Source organism: Coregonus clupeaformis, chromosome 36 (genome assembly GCF_020615455.1).
Source record: "Coregonus clupeaformis isolate EN_2021a chromosome 36, ASM2061545v1, whole genome shotgun sequence".
Lineage (NCBI taxonomy): Eukaryota > Metazoa > Chordata > Actinopteri > Salmoniformes > Salmonidae > Coregonus > Coregonus clupeaformis.
Window position 1 is genome coordinate 20,221,471 of NC_059227.1, and position 16,924 is coordinate 20,238,394.

At 45.2% G+C, this 16,924-nt stretch overlaps 1 protein-coding gene across 3 annotated transcripts in view; it reads left to right on the forward strand.

Annotated features, from left to right (window-relative positions):
• ehd3 (EH-domain containing 3) overlaps positions 1-16,924 on the forward strand; it is a 47,775-nt gene that overhangs the window by 11,877 nt on the left and 18,974 nt on the right. For all 3 annotated transcript variants that reach the window (XM_041864737.2, XM_041864740.2, XM_041864739.2), the window contains 2 exons: positions 9,112-9,288; positions 10,964-11,061. In XM_041864737.2, the coding sequence (XP_041720671.1) occupies positions 9,112-9,288; positions 10,964-11,061 (275 nt within the window). The remainder of the gene's footprint in view (positions 1-9,111; positions 9,289-10,963; positions 11,062-16,924) is intronic.

The following is a 16,924-nucleotide window of genomic DNA, read 5'->3' on the forward strand; positions in this document are numbered from 1 at the left end:
ACGACTCCCAAGAGCGAGGCAACCCGGTGTGTGGGTGCTGAGCTGGAGGACTCCGCAGTGGGCATAGGTTCATCGGCTGGTTTCCCACACTGCCAGGAGATATGTCCCATCTCCCCACACCGGTAACACTGTCGAGTTTCCCCCTCCTGGTGTACTCTTCTTGGACCCGCCTGGTTTCTGGCTCCCCCTGGAGCCGGGATAAGTCCTGACGTGGCTGGGTTCGAGACCTTGGGGGTCCCTTTGGACGGGTTCTTCCCATTTGTGGTGGGGCCGCACTCCTGGGGTCTTTTTGGGAAGCATTCAGCATCTCCGCTGTGGCCTGGTACTTTTCCACAGCTTCCACGGTCAGATCAGCCGTGGTCAAGGCCTGTTGACTGATGAACCGTTTTTGCCTCATAAGGCAGGGCGCGTAGGTAACGATCCACCACAACGGCCTCCACCACCGCCGCTGCTGTATTCCTCTGCGGATCCAGCCATTTCCTTGCGATTCGGACAAGTTCATGCATCTGCGCCCGAGGAGGTTGGTCTGGTTGGAAGGTCCAGCTGTGAAAGCGCTGGGCCATACCAAACTTTGTGAGTCCATATCTGCTGAGGATCTCAGACTTCAGGGCATCATAGTCAGTAACCTGGTCAGGGGCCCAGGTCCCGGACAGCATTCAGCGATTCCCCGGTTAGAAAGGGGGCTAACAGACCAACCCACTGTTGCTTGGGCCAGGCTTCCCTAGTGGCCGTGGCCTCAAATGCATGCAGGTATGCCTCAATGTCATCGGTAGCTCCCATCTTAGATATAAAGTCACTTGCCTTTATTGGGCGGGTATTTTGGACCACCCTCTGTCTCTGCAACTGCAATTCCTCTGCCTTCAGAAGGTTGGCTTTCTTTTGCTCCTCCAAGAGAGCCACGTTTGCTTGCATCTGGGCTTGCTGGCCAGCAACAAGGGCTTTCAATATGTCCTCCATTTCAGTCGGCGGGGAGCCTACGGCCAACTTGGAAAACTGGGTGATCAAACCTTCGGTATCCTCCTCTGACATGCACTATTAATGCTTGAGCGTGCCCGTATTCTCCACCATCTGTGATGCCACGAGAGGCTACCGCTTCCAGCGGGGTTGCCCAAGTAGTGCAAGGAGTCCAGGTTCAACCAAAACAAGGATTTTTATTAAAGGTCTTCGGCAACTAACGAAATTATAACACAATTCTCTTCTTCCCCGAGCCCACCCTCCAGACCGTGTCTCTTCCCTTCCAAAACAACTCCAGCCTATCAGCCCCTCATTGGTTTCAGCTGCGTGGGAAGATTGGCCACAGAGGGTTGGAGTTCCCGACCATACCAGCAGATGGAGCCATAGCTGTCTGGGTTTGCAGCCACCTCAGGGGGATGTAACGTCCCTCCAGGACACAGCCTCTCGTGACATCACAAAGGGCAGATGCAAAAATCTTGAACCTAAAAGGAAGTGTTTTGGTCTCTCTGAGCCTATGACAAAGCACACTTTGTTTGGAGATGGGAGGCCAGAATTAAATCGAGCTCCGTGCAGCGAAGGTCACGCATTTGATCTAATAACGGTCACCATGACTGCCAGCCGAAGATGCTAAATATAGGACAAACACCTTCGCTGAACTGTAAATTAAATAACATTGCTACTCCCAGAGTAACGGCTTGGGAACTCTATGCATGTCTAGACTTTAACCATGTACACTGAACCAAAATGTTACCCAACATGCACAAATTTCAAATATTTTACTGAGTTATAGTTCACATAAGAAAATCAGTCATTTGAAATAAATTCATTAGGCCCTAATCTATGGATTTCACATGACTGGTAATACAGATATGCATCTGTTGGTCACAGATACCTTAAAAAAAGTAGGTGCATCGATCAGAAAACCAGTCAGTATCTGGTGTGAACACCATTTTGCCTCACATCTCCTTCGCATAGAGTTGATCAGGCTGTTGATTGTGGCCTGTGGAATGTTGTCCCACTCCTATGCAATGGCTGTGCAAAGTTGCTGGATATTGGCGGGAACTGGAACACACTGTCGTACACGTCGATCCTGAGCATCCCAAACATGCTGAATGGGTGACATGTCTGGTGAGTATGCAGGCCATGGAAGAACTGGGACATTTTCAGCTTCCAGGAATTGTGTACAGATCCTTGTGACATGGGGCCGTGCATTATCATGCTGAAACATGAGGTGATGGCGGCGGATGAATGGCACGACAATGGCTCTCAGGATCTCATCACGGTATCTCTGTCCATTCAAATTGCCAACGATAAAATGCAATTGTGTTTCATTGTCCGTTGCTTATGCTTGCCCATACCATAACCCCCGCGGCACCATGGGGCACTCTGTTCACAACGTTGACATCAGCAACCCGCTCGTCCACACAACACCATACACGCTGTCTGCTATCAGCCCTGTACAGTTGAAACTGTGATTCATTCATGAAGAGCACACCTCTTCAGCGTGCCAGAGGCCAACGAAGCTGAACATTTGCCCACCTTTAATCTGTTACGATGCCGAACTGCAGTCAGGTCAAGACCCTGGCGAGGACGACGAGCAGATGAGCTTCCCTGAGATGGTTTCTGACAGTTTGTGCAGAAGTCAGCTGTCTGGGTGGCTGGTCTCAGACGATCCTGTAGGTGAAGAAGCTGGATGTGGAGGTCCTGGGCTGGCGTGGTTACACGTGGTCAGCGGTTGTGAGGCCGGTTGGACTTACTGCCAAATTCTCTAAAATGACGTTGGAGGCGGCTTATGGTAGAGAAATGAACATTCATTTCTCTGGCAACAGCTCTGGTGGACATTCCTGCCAATTGCGCGCTCCCTCAAAACAAAAATATAAATCTGTTGCATTGTGTTGTGTGTCCCCAGCACAAAGTGCACCTGTGTAATGATCATGCTGTTTAATCAGCTTCTTGATATGCCGCACATGTCAGGTGGATGGATTATCTTGGCAAAGGAGAAACGCTCACTAACAGGGATGTAAAATAATCTGAGAGAAATAGGCTTTTTGTGCATATGGAACATTTCTGGGATCTTTTATTTCAGCTCATGAAACATGGACCAACACTTTACATGTTGTGTAATATTTTTGTTCAGTGTATAATTAACTACAATCAAATATGTGTGCTGTATGGGCAGGTGAAAGACAGAAAGTAGTTGAACCTGTTCTGTGTGTTGATGTGTAGCCTAGTACCCTTTTCCTGCTCTCTACTTGTATCATTGCCTTTGTGACATGTTTCCACATCAAACTTTACTAGTGAGACTAAGTGCATCCCTCTTGCTGTGCAGTAATGCCAGAGCTTGCTAGTATTTATCTTGCCATCCTAAGGCCAATGGTGAGGTGCAGTCCTCTGGTGTCACTGATAAACCCTGCTGTCTCCAACCCTCTCATCCATTCCCTTATTGCTATAGCAACTTATAGTCACTAATAGTTTCCAGAGCAACTAGTCCAGGAGTTATAGAGAGGCGCGACAAGTGCGAGACATCAGTCTGGAATCATGTAGAGCAGGGTATCCCAAACTCAGTCCTCAGAAACCCAAGGGGTGCACATTTTGTTTTTTGCCCTAGCACTACACAGCTGATTAAAATAATCAACCAATCATCAAGCTTTGATCATTTGAAACAGCTGTGTAGTGTTAGGGCAAAAAACTAAATGTGCACCCCTTAGGGTTCTGAGGACTGAGTTTGGGATACTAAATTAGTTTTAGGGCACTTTTACTTCATAGCCCTTTATAGATTGTAGTACTTATTTGCAAGCAAGTTATCATATTGCGGTTAAGTAATTGAATAGCATTAGATGAGTAGAGCTTTGTTCTGATGCTTTTGCATATGTGGATGAGAATGACAGCTGAGTGTGGGTTGGTTGATAGGGTTCTGTCTCAGTCTGGCCATATGACTGATATTAATTAGGCAGTCCTTTGAAATACACAGTGACACTAAAACAACATTCTTTAACCAGGCGTGGTCGTGGTCCCTTGGTACAGACAGAGAGAGAAATCCCTGAAATGTCTCTCTGGTTGCGATTATACCAGGCATATGCTGAATTCCAGGTATACCAATCCCTGGACAAGATTGGATTAGATATGGACCACATTTCACCGGATTCAAATCTCTCACCTCAAGTAGCTTTTAATATAAAAGTACTTAATTTTGTGCTTAGGCACTATATATTGTTTATTTTGCTAAAGCATATTTTGAGGGATCAGAAAGCACTGACAAAACATTTATGCTGAATCCAGGCCATATACAGTGTATTCTAAAAGTATTCAGACCCCTTGACTTTTTCCACATTTTGTTACGTTACAGCCTTATTCTAAAATTGATTAAATTCTTATTTTTCCTCATCAATCTACACACAATACCCCATAACGACAAAGAAAAAACAGGTTGTTAGAAATTGTTGCTAATTTATATATGTAAAAAAAATGAAATATGACATTTACATAAGTATTCAGACCCTTTACTCAGTACTTTGTTGAAGCACCTTTGGCAGCGATTACAGCCTCGAGTCTTCTTGGGTATGACGCTACAAACTTGGCACACCTGTATTTGGGGAGTTTCTCCCATTCTTCTCTGCAGATCCACTCAAGCTCTGTCAGGTTGGATGGTGAGCGTCACTGCACAGCTATTTTCAGGTCTCTCCAGAGATGTTTGATCGGGTTCAAGTCCGAGCTCTGGCTGGGCCACTCAAGGACATTCAGAGAGTTGTCCCGAAGCCACTCCTGCGTTGTCTTGGCTGTGTGCTTAGGGTCGTTGTCCTGTTGGAAGGTAAACCTTCGGCCCAGTCTGAAGTCCTGAGCGCTCTGGAGCCGGTTTTCATCAAGGATCTCTCTGTACTTTGCTCCGTTCATCTTTCCCTCGATCCTGACTAGTCTCCCAGTCTCTGCCGCTGTAAAACATCCACATCATGATGCTGCCATCACCATGCTTCACCGTAGGGATGGTGCCAGGTTTCCTCCAGACGAGATGCTTGGCATTCAGGCCAAAGAGTTCAATCTTGGTTTCATCAGACCAGAGAATCTTGTTTCTCATGGTCTGAGAGTCCTTTAGATGCCTTTTGGCAAACAACAAGCGGGCTGTCATGTGCCTTTTACTGAGGAGTGGCTTCCGTCTCGCCACTCTACCATAAAGGCCTGATTGGTGGAGTACTGCAGAGATGTTTATCCTTCTGGAAGGTTCTCCCATCTCCACAGAGGAACTCTAGCGCTCCGTCAGAGTGACCATCGGGTTCTTAGTCACCTCCTTGACCAAGGCCCTTCTCCCTGATTGCTCAGTTTGGCCAGGCGTCCGGCTCTAGGAGAGTCTTGGTGGTTCCAAACTTCTTCCATTTAGGAATGATGGAGGCCACTGTGTTCTTGGGGAAATGTTTTGGTACCCTTCCCCAAATCTGTGCCTCAACACGATCCTGTCTCGGAGCTCTACGGATAATTCCTTCAACCTTATGGCTTGGTTTTTGCTCTGACATGCAATGTCAACTGTGGGACCTTATATAGACAGGTGTGTGCCTTTCCAAATCATGTCCAATCAAATGAATTTACCACAGGTGGACTCCAATCAAGTTGTAGAAACATCTCAAGGATGATCAATGGAAACAGGATGCACCTGAGCTCAATTTCGAGTCTCATAGCAAAGGGTCTGAATACTTATGTATATAAGGTATTTCTGTTTTTAATTTTCTATACATTTGCAAAAAAATCTAAAAACCTGTTTAACTTTGTCATAATGGGGTATTGTGTGTAGATTAATGAGGATTTGTATTTATTTAATCCATTTTAGAATAAGGCTGTAACGTAACAAAATGTAGAAAAAGTGAAGGGGTCTGAATACTTTCCGAATGCACTGTATGTCAGTTTCAAAAGTTGGAAATGTTTGAATATTTAATCAGCTACGGTTCAGCACTGACGAAGTCAGGTGATGGCTTTGTGTTGGTTTCCTATTCTGCCTGTGACTGTCATGGTTCAGTCAACTGTCAGAGTTTCCCGAGCTAGCCTCCCTAATGGCTTGGGGATAGAGGAAACTGAGAGGTGGACTGGGCTAGTTAGGGCACAAACCACAGAGAAATGGAGAGTAGCCTATGTGAGGCCATTGTCCTGCAGGATAGGGCCATAGGCAGCGTCTTCAGTTTCCTGTGCTGTGGTGCATTATTCATAGAGGACATGCCTATGTGGCGGAAGCAAGCAGCAGCGGCTGCAGTAGGAAGAGTGGCAGTGAAAGAGCTAGGCCTGTGTTTGTGTGTGTGTGTCTGTGCTGACTCCTCAGTCCTCAACATTATGAAAGCACACAGGCTTAGCTCTTTCCTCTCTAGTCTGTTTCCGTGCACACACACACTTGCACACACACAAGGTCATTCATTAACGTTGCCATCACGACAGACATAACGCAGTCCCTCAGCCTCCCTTTATCTCACCAAAGTCTCAGTTGCAGAGCTGTGGAAGTAGGCTTGGGCGATATACCGTTTATTCCGCACACCGGGGTATTTCGAAATATCGACGGTATGATTTTAATGCTGTAAATAACAATAATAATTGTAAAAAAATGCTGGGGGGGGTTGGGGGCACCCCCGCCTCACAGGGGCTGCGGGGGTGCATGCTACGCCAGTCCTTATACAGTGCATTCAGAAAGTATTCAGACCCCTTGACTTTTTCAACATTTTGTTACGTAACAGACTTATTCTAAAATTGATTACATCGTTTTTTCCCTCATCAATCTACACACAATATCCCATAATGACAAAGCAAAAACAGGTTTTTAGAAATGTTTGCAAATGTATTACAAATAAAAACCGGAATATCACATTTACCTAAGTATTCAGTACTTTGTTGAAGCTCCTTTGGCAGCGATTACAGCCTCGAGTCTTCTTGGGTATGACGCTACAAGCTTGGCACACCTGTATTTGGGGAGTTTCTCCCATTCTTCTCTGCAGATCCTCTCAAGCTCTGTCAGGTTGAATGTGGAGTGTCGTTGCACAGCTATTTTCAGGTCTCTCCAGAAATGTTAAATCGGGTTCAAGTCCGGGCTCTGGCTGGGCCACTCAAGGACATTCAGAGACTTGTCCCGAAGCCACTCCTGCGTTGTCTTGGCTGTGTGCTTAGGGTTATTGTCCTGTTGGAAGGTGAACCTTCGCCCTAGTCTGAGGTCCTGAGCGCTCTGGAGCAGGTTTTCATCAATGATCTCTCTGTACTTTGCTCTGTTCATCTTTCCCTCGATCCTGACTAGTCTCCCAGTCCCTGCTGCTGAAAAACATCCCCACAGCATGATGCTGCCACCACCATGCTTCACCGTAAGGATGGTGCCAGGCTTTCTCCAGACGTGACGCTTGGCATTCAGGCCAAAGAGTTCAATCTTGGTTTCATCAGACCAGAGAATCTTGTTTCTCATGGTCTGAGAGTCCTTTAGGTGCCTTTTGGCAAATAACAAGCGGGCTGTCATGTATTTTACTGAGGAGTGGCTTCCGTCTGGCCACTCTACCATAAAGGCCTGATTGGTGGACTGCTGCAGAGATGGTTGTCCTTCTGGAAGGTTCTCCCATCTCCACAGAGGAACTCTAGCGCTCTGTCAGAGTGACCATCGGGTTCTTAGTCACCTCCTTGACCAAGGCCCTTCTCCCTGATTGCTCAGTTTGGCCAGGCGTCCGGCTCTAGGAGAGTCTTGGTGGTTCCAAACTTCTTCCATTTAGGAATGATGGAGGCCACTGTGTTCTTGGGGACCTTCAATGCTGCAGAAATGTTTTGGTACCCTTCCCCAAATCTGTGCCTCAACACAATCCTGTCTCGGAGCTCTACGGATAATTCCTTCAACCTTATGGCTTGGTTTTTGCTCTGACATGCAATGTCAACTGTGGGACCTTATATAGACAGGTGTGTGCCTTTCCAAATCATGTCCAATCAAATGAATTTACCACAGGTGGACTCCAATGAAGTTGTGGAAATATCTCAAGGAAGATCAATGGAAACAGGATTCACCTGAGCTCAATTTCGAGTCTCATAGCAAAGGGTCTTAATACAGGTATTTTCTTATTTATTTTTCATATAAATGTGCAACATTTTCTAAAACCTGTTTTTGTTTTGTCATAATGTGGTATTGTGTGTATTTTGATGAGGATTTTTATTTATTTAATCCATTTTAGAGTAAGGCTGTAACGTAACAAAATGTGGAAAACGTGAAGGGGTCTGAATTCTTTCCAAATGCACTGTAACTATAAGTTACGAATAACTGTAAGAAATCTAAGATTTGTCAAATAAATTATATCCAGCTCAGGGTTCCAGCTATGCATTTGGTTTACTAACTAGCTAGCTAAGTGGCTAGATGTCAAGATCAAGCTTCTTGGTTATCGCAGAGACATTCAATCCCTACCTGGATCAAGATTCTTGTTGCGTAAATTGTTTTGTGCGTCAAGACAATTTATACTTTTTTGGGGTGTATAGCGCCCCTTGTGTGCACTTTCGGTAATACTGTATACCCTCGGTATGGTACAGAAACGGTATGACGGTATGAAAATCTGTATACCGCCCAACCCTAGTGGGAAGGATAAACATCTGGGTCTGGACAGTGAGACAATATATTCTGGCTTGTGTAAGTGCTCCTCACATCTATCGTTGCAATGGCACTGTATTATGGAGTTAAACAGTGTATACAGAGAGACAGTACTAGCCGGCACTGTTGACCCCTATGACAGGGTGTGTGTGGAGTGGATATATAGAGTATCAGCTGGTTGACCTCACATCTGTTAGTGCTTTAAGTGTTTAAAGTGGTTTAAAAGGACATTTTATTGCCTTCAGTAATGATTCACCAGCCTAATCTAGTATTTACGATTCAATGCATTTGTAGGATTCTGCACATTCTATAGAATTATACTAAATCGTTACAATATTACACACAAATATCTATTTAGAAGAGATTTGACATCTGTGATATCAATTTGGACTGATTAAAGATTCAACTCTTGGACCGTGACCCTATAATTCAACACTGCTAGTATTTTCTTTAAAAAGATGTGTAAGTACACGTTTACCATGTAAATGGCAGGTGTACAGGGGCTGTAAAGTAAAATGTAAACTAAGATAGTGGATAATAAAGAAAAGCATAACCAGAGATCCATGTCTCCTATTACTCCCCAGATACCTGTTGGAGCAGGATTTCCCTGGCATGCGGATCGGGCCGGAGCCCACCACAGACTCCTTCATTGCAGTGATGCATGGAGACACGGAGGGGCTGATCCCTGGCAATGCCCTGGTGGTCGACCCCAAGAAACCCTTCAGGAAGCTCAACGCCTTCGGAAACGCCTTTCTCAACAGGTGAGACTATAGCAGTCCACATATAGTGTTTGAATTCATCTAAATAGATGGATGACTCATGTTTGTATACAGCAAATGAAAAGCTCACTGTTACGGGTTGTTTTTAGTTTCCTTATCAAAGATGGAAGGGTGAATGTTCAGTAACTTATTAGCGTTGAATATGAATACTGTGCATCAAAGATGGTTGTTTTTTGAGTTCCACATTTTAAAGGCCCCTGGGAGAATACGTTTTTCAAACTTGCTTTGAGTTTGTTGCTCAATTGCCCAAAACAATTATCTGGAACTCTTCTAGTGAGTCATGTGAGTGTTTCTCTGTGCTCCTGCTGAGTTTCAAATAAGTGTCAGATTACCATTTAATTTGACATTTCAATTCGTTTTGGAATACTCGCAGTGCTTTGATTTATGTAGGGAAGCAATGTAAGTTGCTTAGCTTACAGGTCCCATGTAGCTCAGTTGGTAGAGCATGGCGCTTGCAACGCCAGGGTTGTGGGTTCGATTCCCACGGGGGACCAGTATGAAAAATGTATGCACTCACTAACTGTAAGTCGCTCTGGATAAGAGCGTCTGCTAAATGACTAAAATGTAAATGCCAAAGTATGAAATATTTCTCTGTTGGCATGAAACTCACCGTCCTTGAGAAAAGGAAAGGGAGGGAGGTGCGAGAGTGAAAATTAAGTTTAGCCTTTCTCAACGGTAGCTGTGTTTACTATGTCACAGGATTATATCATGTCACAGGATGATATCATGGCACGAGGAGAGACTCCTGAACCTGCTACACAAGCTCTACATTCCACCTCTGATTGAATTTCCCTCTGCTCACCGCCCAGGGTTTCCCCTTTGCGGCAGACTGTCAGTGGGTCTGTTTACCCTTATCATCTGATGTGTGTGTGTTGTACATACCTCACACCTCGCTCTGGGTAAGGGCTCGCTGCTTGCTGCTCGCTGCCTTATTAACTATAAAGGGTTTCTTAATTATGCCATTCATACTTTGGATCACAAGAGGGTGAGGGAGCAATCCACTTAGGGTTTCAACTGTCAGGCTGTGGTCTCATAGCGTGTTTCCTGAGGGAGATGCTATGAACACATGGTTTGTGATGGTTTCTGCAGGTGGCTCTGACAATGTTAAGTAGCATAACAAATGTGTGGAGTAAGGGTTCTTAGGGTTCTTGGCGTACGGCCGCTGTTTGTTGTGCAAATCTGCAGATCATACCACACAGGAAGTATACAGAAAGTTGGCTTGGCTCAGAAAACAGTTTGAAACAGATAACAATGTGTATAATGCACGTTCCCCAAGCGAAGTGAAGAGTCCAAGAGTAAAGGGTAGAGTTCAGCTCAACTATGTATCTAACATTCTGATTTATTATCAGTTGTATTTCCATCAGTGTGAACATGTTTCCATAGATAAGAAACAGCCAATCTCACAGTTGTAACCTGGTTAAATGTCAAACATTACCAGTTGCCTTTTCGAATCCTAAGACTAACTTGGTCAATACTTTATTTTACATGAAGAACAGCTGACTATCTGTCTGTGTGTCTATGTGTCAGTCTGTGAGTATTTGTCTTATGTCCGTCTGACTCTTTTTCTGTGTCTGATTTGATCATGTAGGCTCTGTAATTCTTCGGTGTTGGGCTATCTATCTGACCATGTCTATGGCCATGTCTGTGTGTCCTGTAGGTTTGTGTGTGCCCAGCTGCCCAACCCTGTTCTGGAGAGCATCAGTGTGATTGATACTCCTGGTATCCTGTCTGGAGAGAAGCAGAGGATCAGCAGAGGTACGGCTCTCAACCTCTCCACCCCTCTCTCAACCTCTCCACCCCTCTCTCAACCTCTCCACCCCTCTCTCAACCTCTCCACCCTTCTCTCAACCCCTCAACCCCTCTGTCAACCCCTCCACCCTTCTCTCAACCCCTCAAACCCTCTCTCCCTCAACCACTCCACCCCTATCTCCACCTATCTCTCTACCCCTCCATCCCTTACAATCCCTCCACCCCTCTCTTTACCCCTCTCTCAACCCCTCCACCCCTCTCTCCACCCCTCTACCCTTCTCTCAATCCCTCCACCCTCCCTCAACCACTTCACCCCTATCTCCACCCCTCCCTCAACCCCTCCACCCCTCTCCCCTCTGCCCACCCCTCTACCCTTCTTTCAACCCCTCCATTCTCCCTCAACCACTCCACCCCTATCTCCACCCCTCTCTCAACCGCTCCTTCCCTTACAGTCCCTCCTCCCCTCTCTCCACCTGTGCTGTTGAACCCACTGATACATTTGCATAACCCGTTCTGGTTCAAAACATCCAGTGTGATTCTGGCTTCCACACTTCTTAAACCACTTCTGTAATTACTCTATTAACATTTTCCAGGACACGTTTGAATCTTCATTCCCATAGGGTTCCTATGTTTGTGGTGAAAATAGCAAGCAAGCTTCAGATATCCTGCTTCTCTGTGACTGACCTTTTATTCATTCACTGTATGGGCAGTCAGAGAAACGTGTAGCTGTGGCAGTGTTTTAATCTGCATTCAATCATGATGTGTTGAAAGACACCAGAGATCAGAGTGAGATGCTCTATGCGACACCTCTATGTTTATAGGACTGTGTAACATGGTCCAGCAGCTCTTCCCACATGAATTCCAGTAAACAGTAAAGACCATTGTCTGTTAGTCTCTGAGTACACTCTGCTTAATCCTAAAAAAAATCAGTGTTTTATTTCACTGATGACTCTCATAGGGGTTTCAAAGCTGCAAGGTATGTAAATACACCTTCAGTTATGTCCTCTGGTATTCTGAATGTATCTGTGGTTCTGGGGATGGCAAAGTGGACAGTGGAGTAGTGATCAATGTCACCATGATGTCACAGTGTTCCAGCCCTCTTATCAACAAGGACATCAGGACTCTGCAGTGGACAGAGACAGTGAAGGAAAAAAGTATTTGATCCCCTGCTGATTTTGTATGTTTGCCTACTGACAAAGAAATGATCAGTCTATAATTTTAATGGTAGGTTTATTTGAACAGTGAGAGACAGAATAACAAAAAATCCAGAAATACGCATGTCAAAAATGTTATAAATTGATTTGCATTTTAATGAGGGAAATAAGTATTTGACCCCTCTGTAAAACATGACTTAGTACTTGGTGGCAAAACCCTTGTTGGCAATCACAGAGGTTAGACGTTTCTTGTAGTTGGCCACCAGGTTTGTACACATCTCAGGAGGGATTTTGTTCCACTCCTCTTTGCAGATCTTCTCCAAGTCATTAAGGTTTCGAGGCTGACGTTTGGCAACTCGAACTTTCAGCTCCCTCCACAGATTTTCTATGGGATTAAGGTCTGGAGACTGGCTAGGCCACTCCAAGACCTTAATGTGCTTCTTCTTGAGCCACTCCTTTGTTGCCTTGGCCGTGTGTTTTGGGTCATTGTCATGCTTGAATACACATCCACGACCCATTTTCAATGCCCTGGCTGAGGGAAGGAGGTTCTCACCCAAGATTTGACGGTACATGGCCCCGTCCATTGTCCCTTTGATGCAGTGAAGTTGTCCTGTCCCCTTAGTTGAAAAACACCCCCAAAGCATAATGTTTCCACCTCCATGTTTGACGGTGGGGATGGTGTTCTTGGGGTCATAGACAGCATTCCTCCTCCTCCAAACACGGCAAGTTGAGTTGATGCCAAAGAGCTCCATTTTGGTCTCATCTGACCACAACACTTTCACCCAGTTCTCTTCTGAATCATTCAGATGTTCATTGGCAAACTTCAGATGGGCCTGTATATGTGCTTTCTTGAGCAGGGGGACCTTGCGGGCGCTGCAGGATTTCAGTCCTTCATGGCGTAGTGTGTTATCAATTGTTTTCTTGGTGACTATGGTCCCAGATGCCTTGAGATGATTGACAAGATCCTCCCGTGTAGTTCTGGGCTGATTCCTCATTAATCATGATCATTGCAACTCCACAAGATGAGATCTTGCATGGAGCCTCAGGCCGAGGGAGATTGACAGTCTTTTGTGTTTCTTCCATTTGCGAATAATCGCACCAACTGTTGTTACCTTCTCACCCAGCTACTTCGCGATGGTCTTGTAGCCCATTCCAGCCCATTCTTGTCTGTGGACAGGTGTCTTTTATACAGGTAACAAGCTGAGATTAGGAGCACTCCCTTTAAGAGTGTGCTCCTAATCTCAGCTCGTTACCTGTATAAAAGACACCTGGGAGCCAGAAATCTTTCTGATTGAGAGGGGGTCAAATACTTATTTCCCTCATTAAAATGTAAATCAATTTATAACATTTTTGACATGCGTTTTTCTGGATTTTTTTGTTGTTATTCTGTCTCTCACTGTTCAAATAAACCTACCATTAAAATTACAGACTGATCATTTCTTTGTCAGTGGGCAAACGTACAAAATCAGCAGGGGATCAAATACTTTTTTCCCTCACTGTATGGTGCTTATCACTTAGCCTAGCAGGCTGCCATAGGCTGCCCCCACACACACACACAAAAAAATGACATACAACCTCTCGGGTGACCCTCTATACTCTTAGAAAAAAGGGTTATTCGGCTGTCCCTATAGGATAACCCTTTTGGTTTCCATGTAAAACTCTTTGTGGAAAGCATTGTTCATGGAACCCAAAAGGATTCCATCTGCAACCAAAAAAGTTATTCAAAGGGTTCTCCTATGGGGACAGCCGAAGAACCCTTTTAGGTTCTAGATAGCACCTTTCTAAGATTGTACAGACATAAACACTCTCTGGAAGTACCTGGATAGAGTGGATTATCAACATTGTATGTACTGAGATATGTACATGATGCATTACCTTTTCCTTTAGTGTGTGCCAATGTTTCCCTCACTCTTGTCTTTTCACTGATGATAGATGTCACAGTGAGAGATGCAAATGGAAATTCTTAGAATCCTCAGAGGTGATTGAACGGAAGTATGTCTTGGCACACGCGACACACCAATATTCCGGAAAAAGGGCCTCCTTGTTCCATGTCAGGGAGAGAGAAGCGAGAGTAACTCTGGCTTCCTGTGAACCAGTCCAGTCTCATTCCTCCCTACAGGGTCAGGGTTATCTCCAGCTGATACCTGCCTGCTGAGGACTCCTACCCTACTGTACCTTAGCTCTCATCTCACCTTACTGCTACACCTCTACTCTTCTTCTTTATTCTACTATATCACGCTGTGCTGTGCTCTTCTTCTCTGCTCTATTAACTTTTTTCTGATTTCTTTTCTCTCCCTCACTTTCTGAGACCCATAAAACCTTACCTCATGACTGTATACTCTACTGAAGCCAAGTCTATAGGACATGGGGTGTGGCAGATAGATGTGTGCCTCTGTGTTTGCATCAGGCTCAACTAGGTTGTAATCTCCAGCCAATCTCTGCTCTCTGGACTCTGTGTCCATGTCCTCCTGTTTGTCTTGTGTATGGTTGGTAACTTCATTCCACATTCAGCAAAAGTCCATCACCCACCCGATAGCCCACGGTAATCACCCAGCCGTCAGCACTTTCCTTTGGGCTGCCGGTTTGTGTGTGTGTGTGTGTGTGTGTGTGTGTGGTGCAGTGGTGTGGTAGCATGTGGGTCTGTGGTGCTGTGTAGCGTGAGCTAACGGTCCAGTCGGACTAGGGCTCATTCAGGGGAGCAGAGAGGAGAGAGGAAGCAGAGAGAGAACCCAGCTTTAGAGCTATACACAGTCAGAAGCAGAGCCCCTACATACAGAGAAACTCCAATGTCGTCACATAAGCACAAAAGTCCAGTAAACTGTGTAACATACTTTTTGCCACAACCAAACTCAAGAGCTTATGGAGCCAAATTGTATGCAGCAGTCTATGCAGATGTTGTCATTGAATATGTATTCAAATTAAGAGCATTTACTAGTGAAATCAGTCACTGTTTTGGCACTGCTGGAAATGCTTGAATGACTGTAATGTGCTGAGGATCTTACTTTGTATAGTCAAGTAGTTCCTATTTTGCTGTCACAGAGTTGTCTATTAGGCACAAAATTGTGCATACATGAACTTGCAGAACACACTGCTGGTTGGGTATATAGAGTCTAGAGTTAAAGTATAGGGACTCTAACTTGGCGTCATCAAAAGCCTGTGATTGCAGGTTACTGCTTGTTTGTTCTCTCCTATAATTTGGCCCTGTTGTTATTGGTGATGCACTTGTGCCTTTCATACCCCTAAAGCATTCTTAACAGGAAGTGAGCATGTCCCAAAGCCGATGTTAACCAAGTGGCCCCCAAAAACCACTCTCATGTGTGTTATACTGGGTATTCATGTACTCTTGGACTCAGTTTGAGTTTCCTGGGTATCTAAGGGTGTTTTCACATATAGTCCTCTTTAAAAGAACCGATCTCAGTCCTTTTTAAAGTGAACTCTGGGATAAAGAAAAAGCAAAATAACTTGGTTCTCTTTTTATTCACACCGCCCTTGCCTTTGAATGAGAACTCAAATTTTTTGACAGTTCACTTCACCTATTTTGTGGTCCGAGTTCTCTTTGCCTTCACATTGCTATGTTTAGAAAGGATGGTTAGTGCTATCCGGGCTCTTTGGGACGTCCCTACCCTAGATCCTAACCCTAACCTTAACCCATACCCTGACCTTAACCATTTTAAAATAAACAGCTTATGAAGCTTTCTTAGCCTATACTAGATCACATATTGCAAACAAATAATCAGAAATTCGTGTCAGTACAAAACTCCACACATATTTTGGAATTTCTGTGCATCCTTGACAATCGCTTATCAATATCCAAAAACAGCACATGTGTTTTTCCACTAACCTGCACATCATCATCTTCTCGATTTTGTGGCACTAATGTGAGGGGTTATGGCAGGGGAAATGGTGTTGCAGTAGTCTAGTCTGTGGTGCGGGAATAATGACAAGCGAACCTAGGGAGCTTTGTGTTCACATTGACCTAAAAAAGGGAACGGACCACGGAATTCAAACAAACCGAACTCAGACCACCTCTCGAGATGGTCTCAGTTCGGTTCGCTTCAGGGGGCTCTTTTGAGGGGTCTGAGTTCCTTTGGAGTGTTCACACTGAATTAAAAAATGAGCGAACTGCACTGAGTTCACAAAAATTGTCTGAAAAAAACAATGTGTAAAAACACCCTCAGAGAGTTGGATAACTTCCAAGCACAGCTCTTTTCCCAGGTACAGTTTAGGCATACACTGTACATCAGAAGCTGTCCTCCCAATACAATTCATATATTACATCAGGGTGGCTTGCTGATTAAGTCTATATGTTCCATCCATAGCATCAGTGAAGGCTGTGGTCTTCCTGCCCCTGTACATTCCCATTAGGAGCAGAGCAGTCATTAGGGCAAGCTGGGCCTTAAGCCCTGGGCTCTCATTAGCCTCTTCCTGTCGGTCTCGTGTGTAAAGCTGTCCATGTCTCGGCCCTGCAGCCTGAAGCCCTGGCCTGGAATCCCTGGACTGCTGCCTCCCTCTGGCTGCCTGCTGGCTGTGTGTGATGTTCATCATCTTCTCTCTCTATTTGTCACTCACGTGCACACACACACACACACACACACACGCGCGCGCGCAAGCACACAAACGCACTGTGTTACAGTATGTGTGATGGTAGGTCCTGGCAGGCTGTGCTCTCTCCCATGCTCTGGGTCAGGCTGCTCTCTCCCTCTCATTAGTGTGTT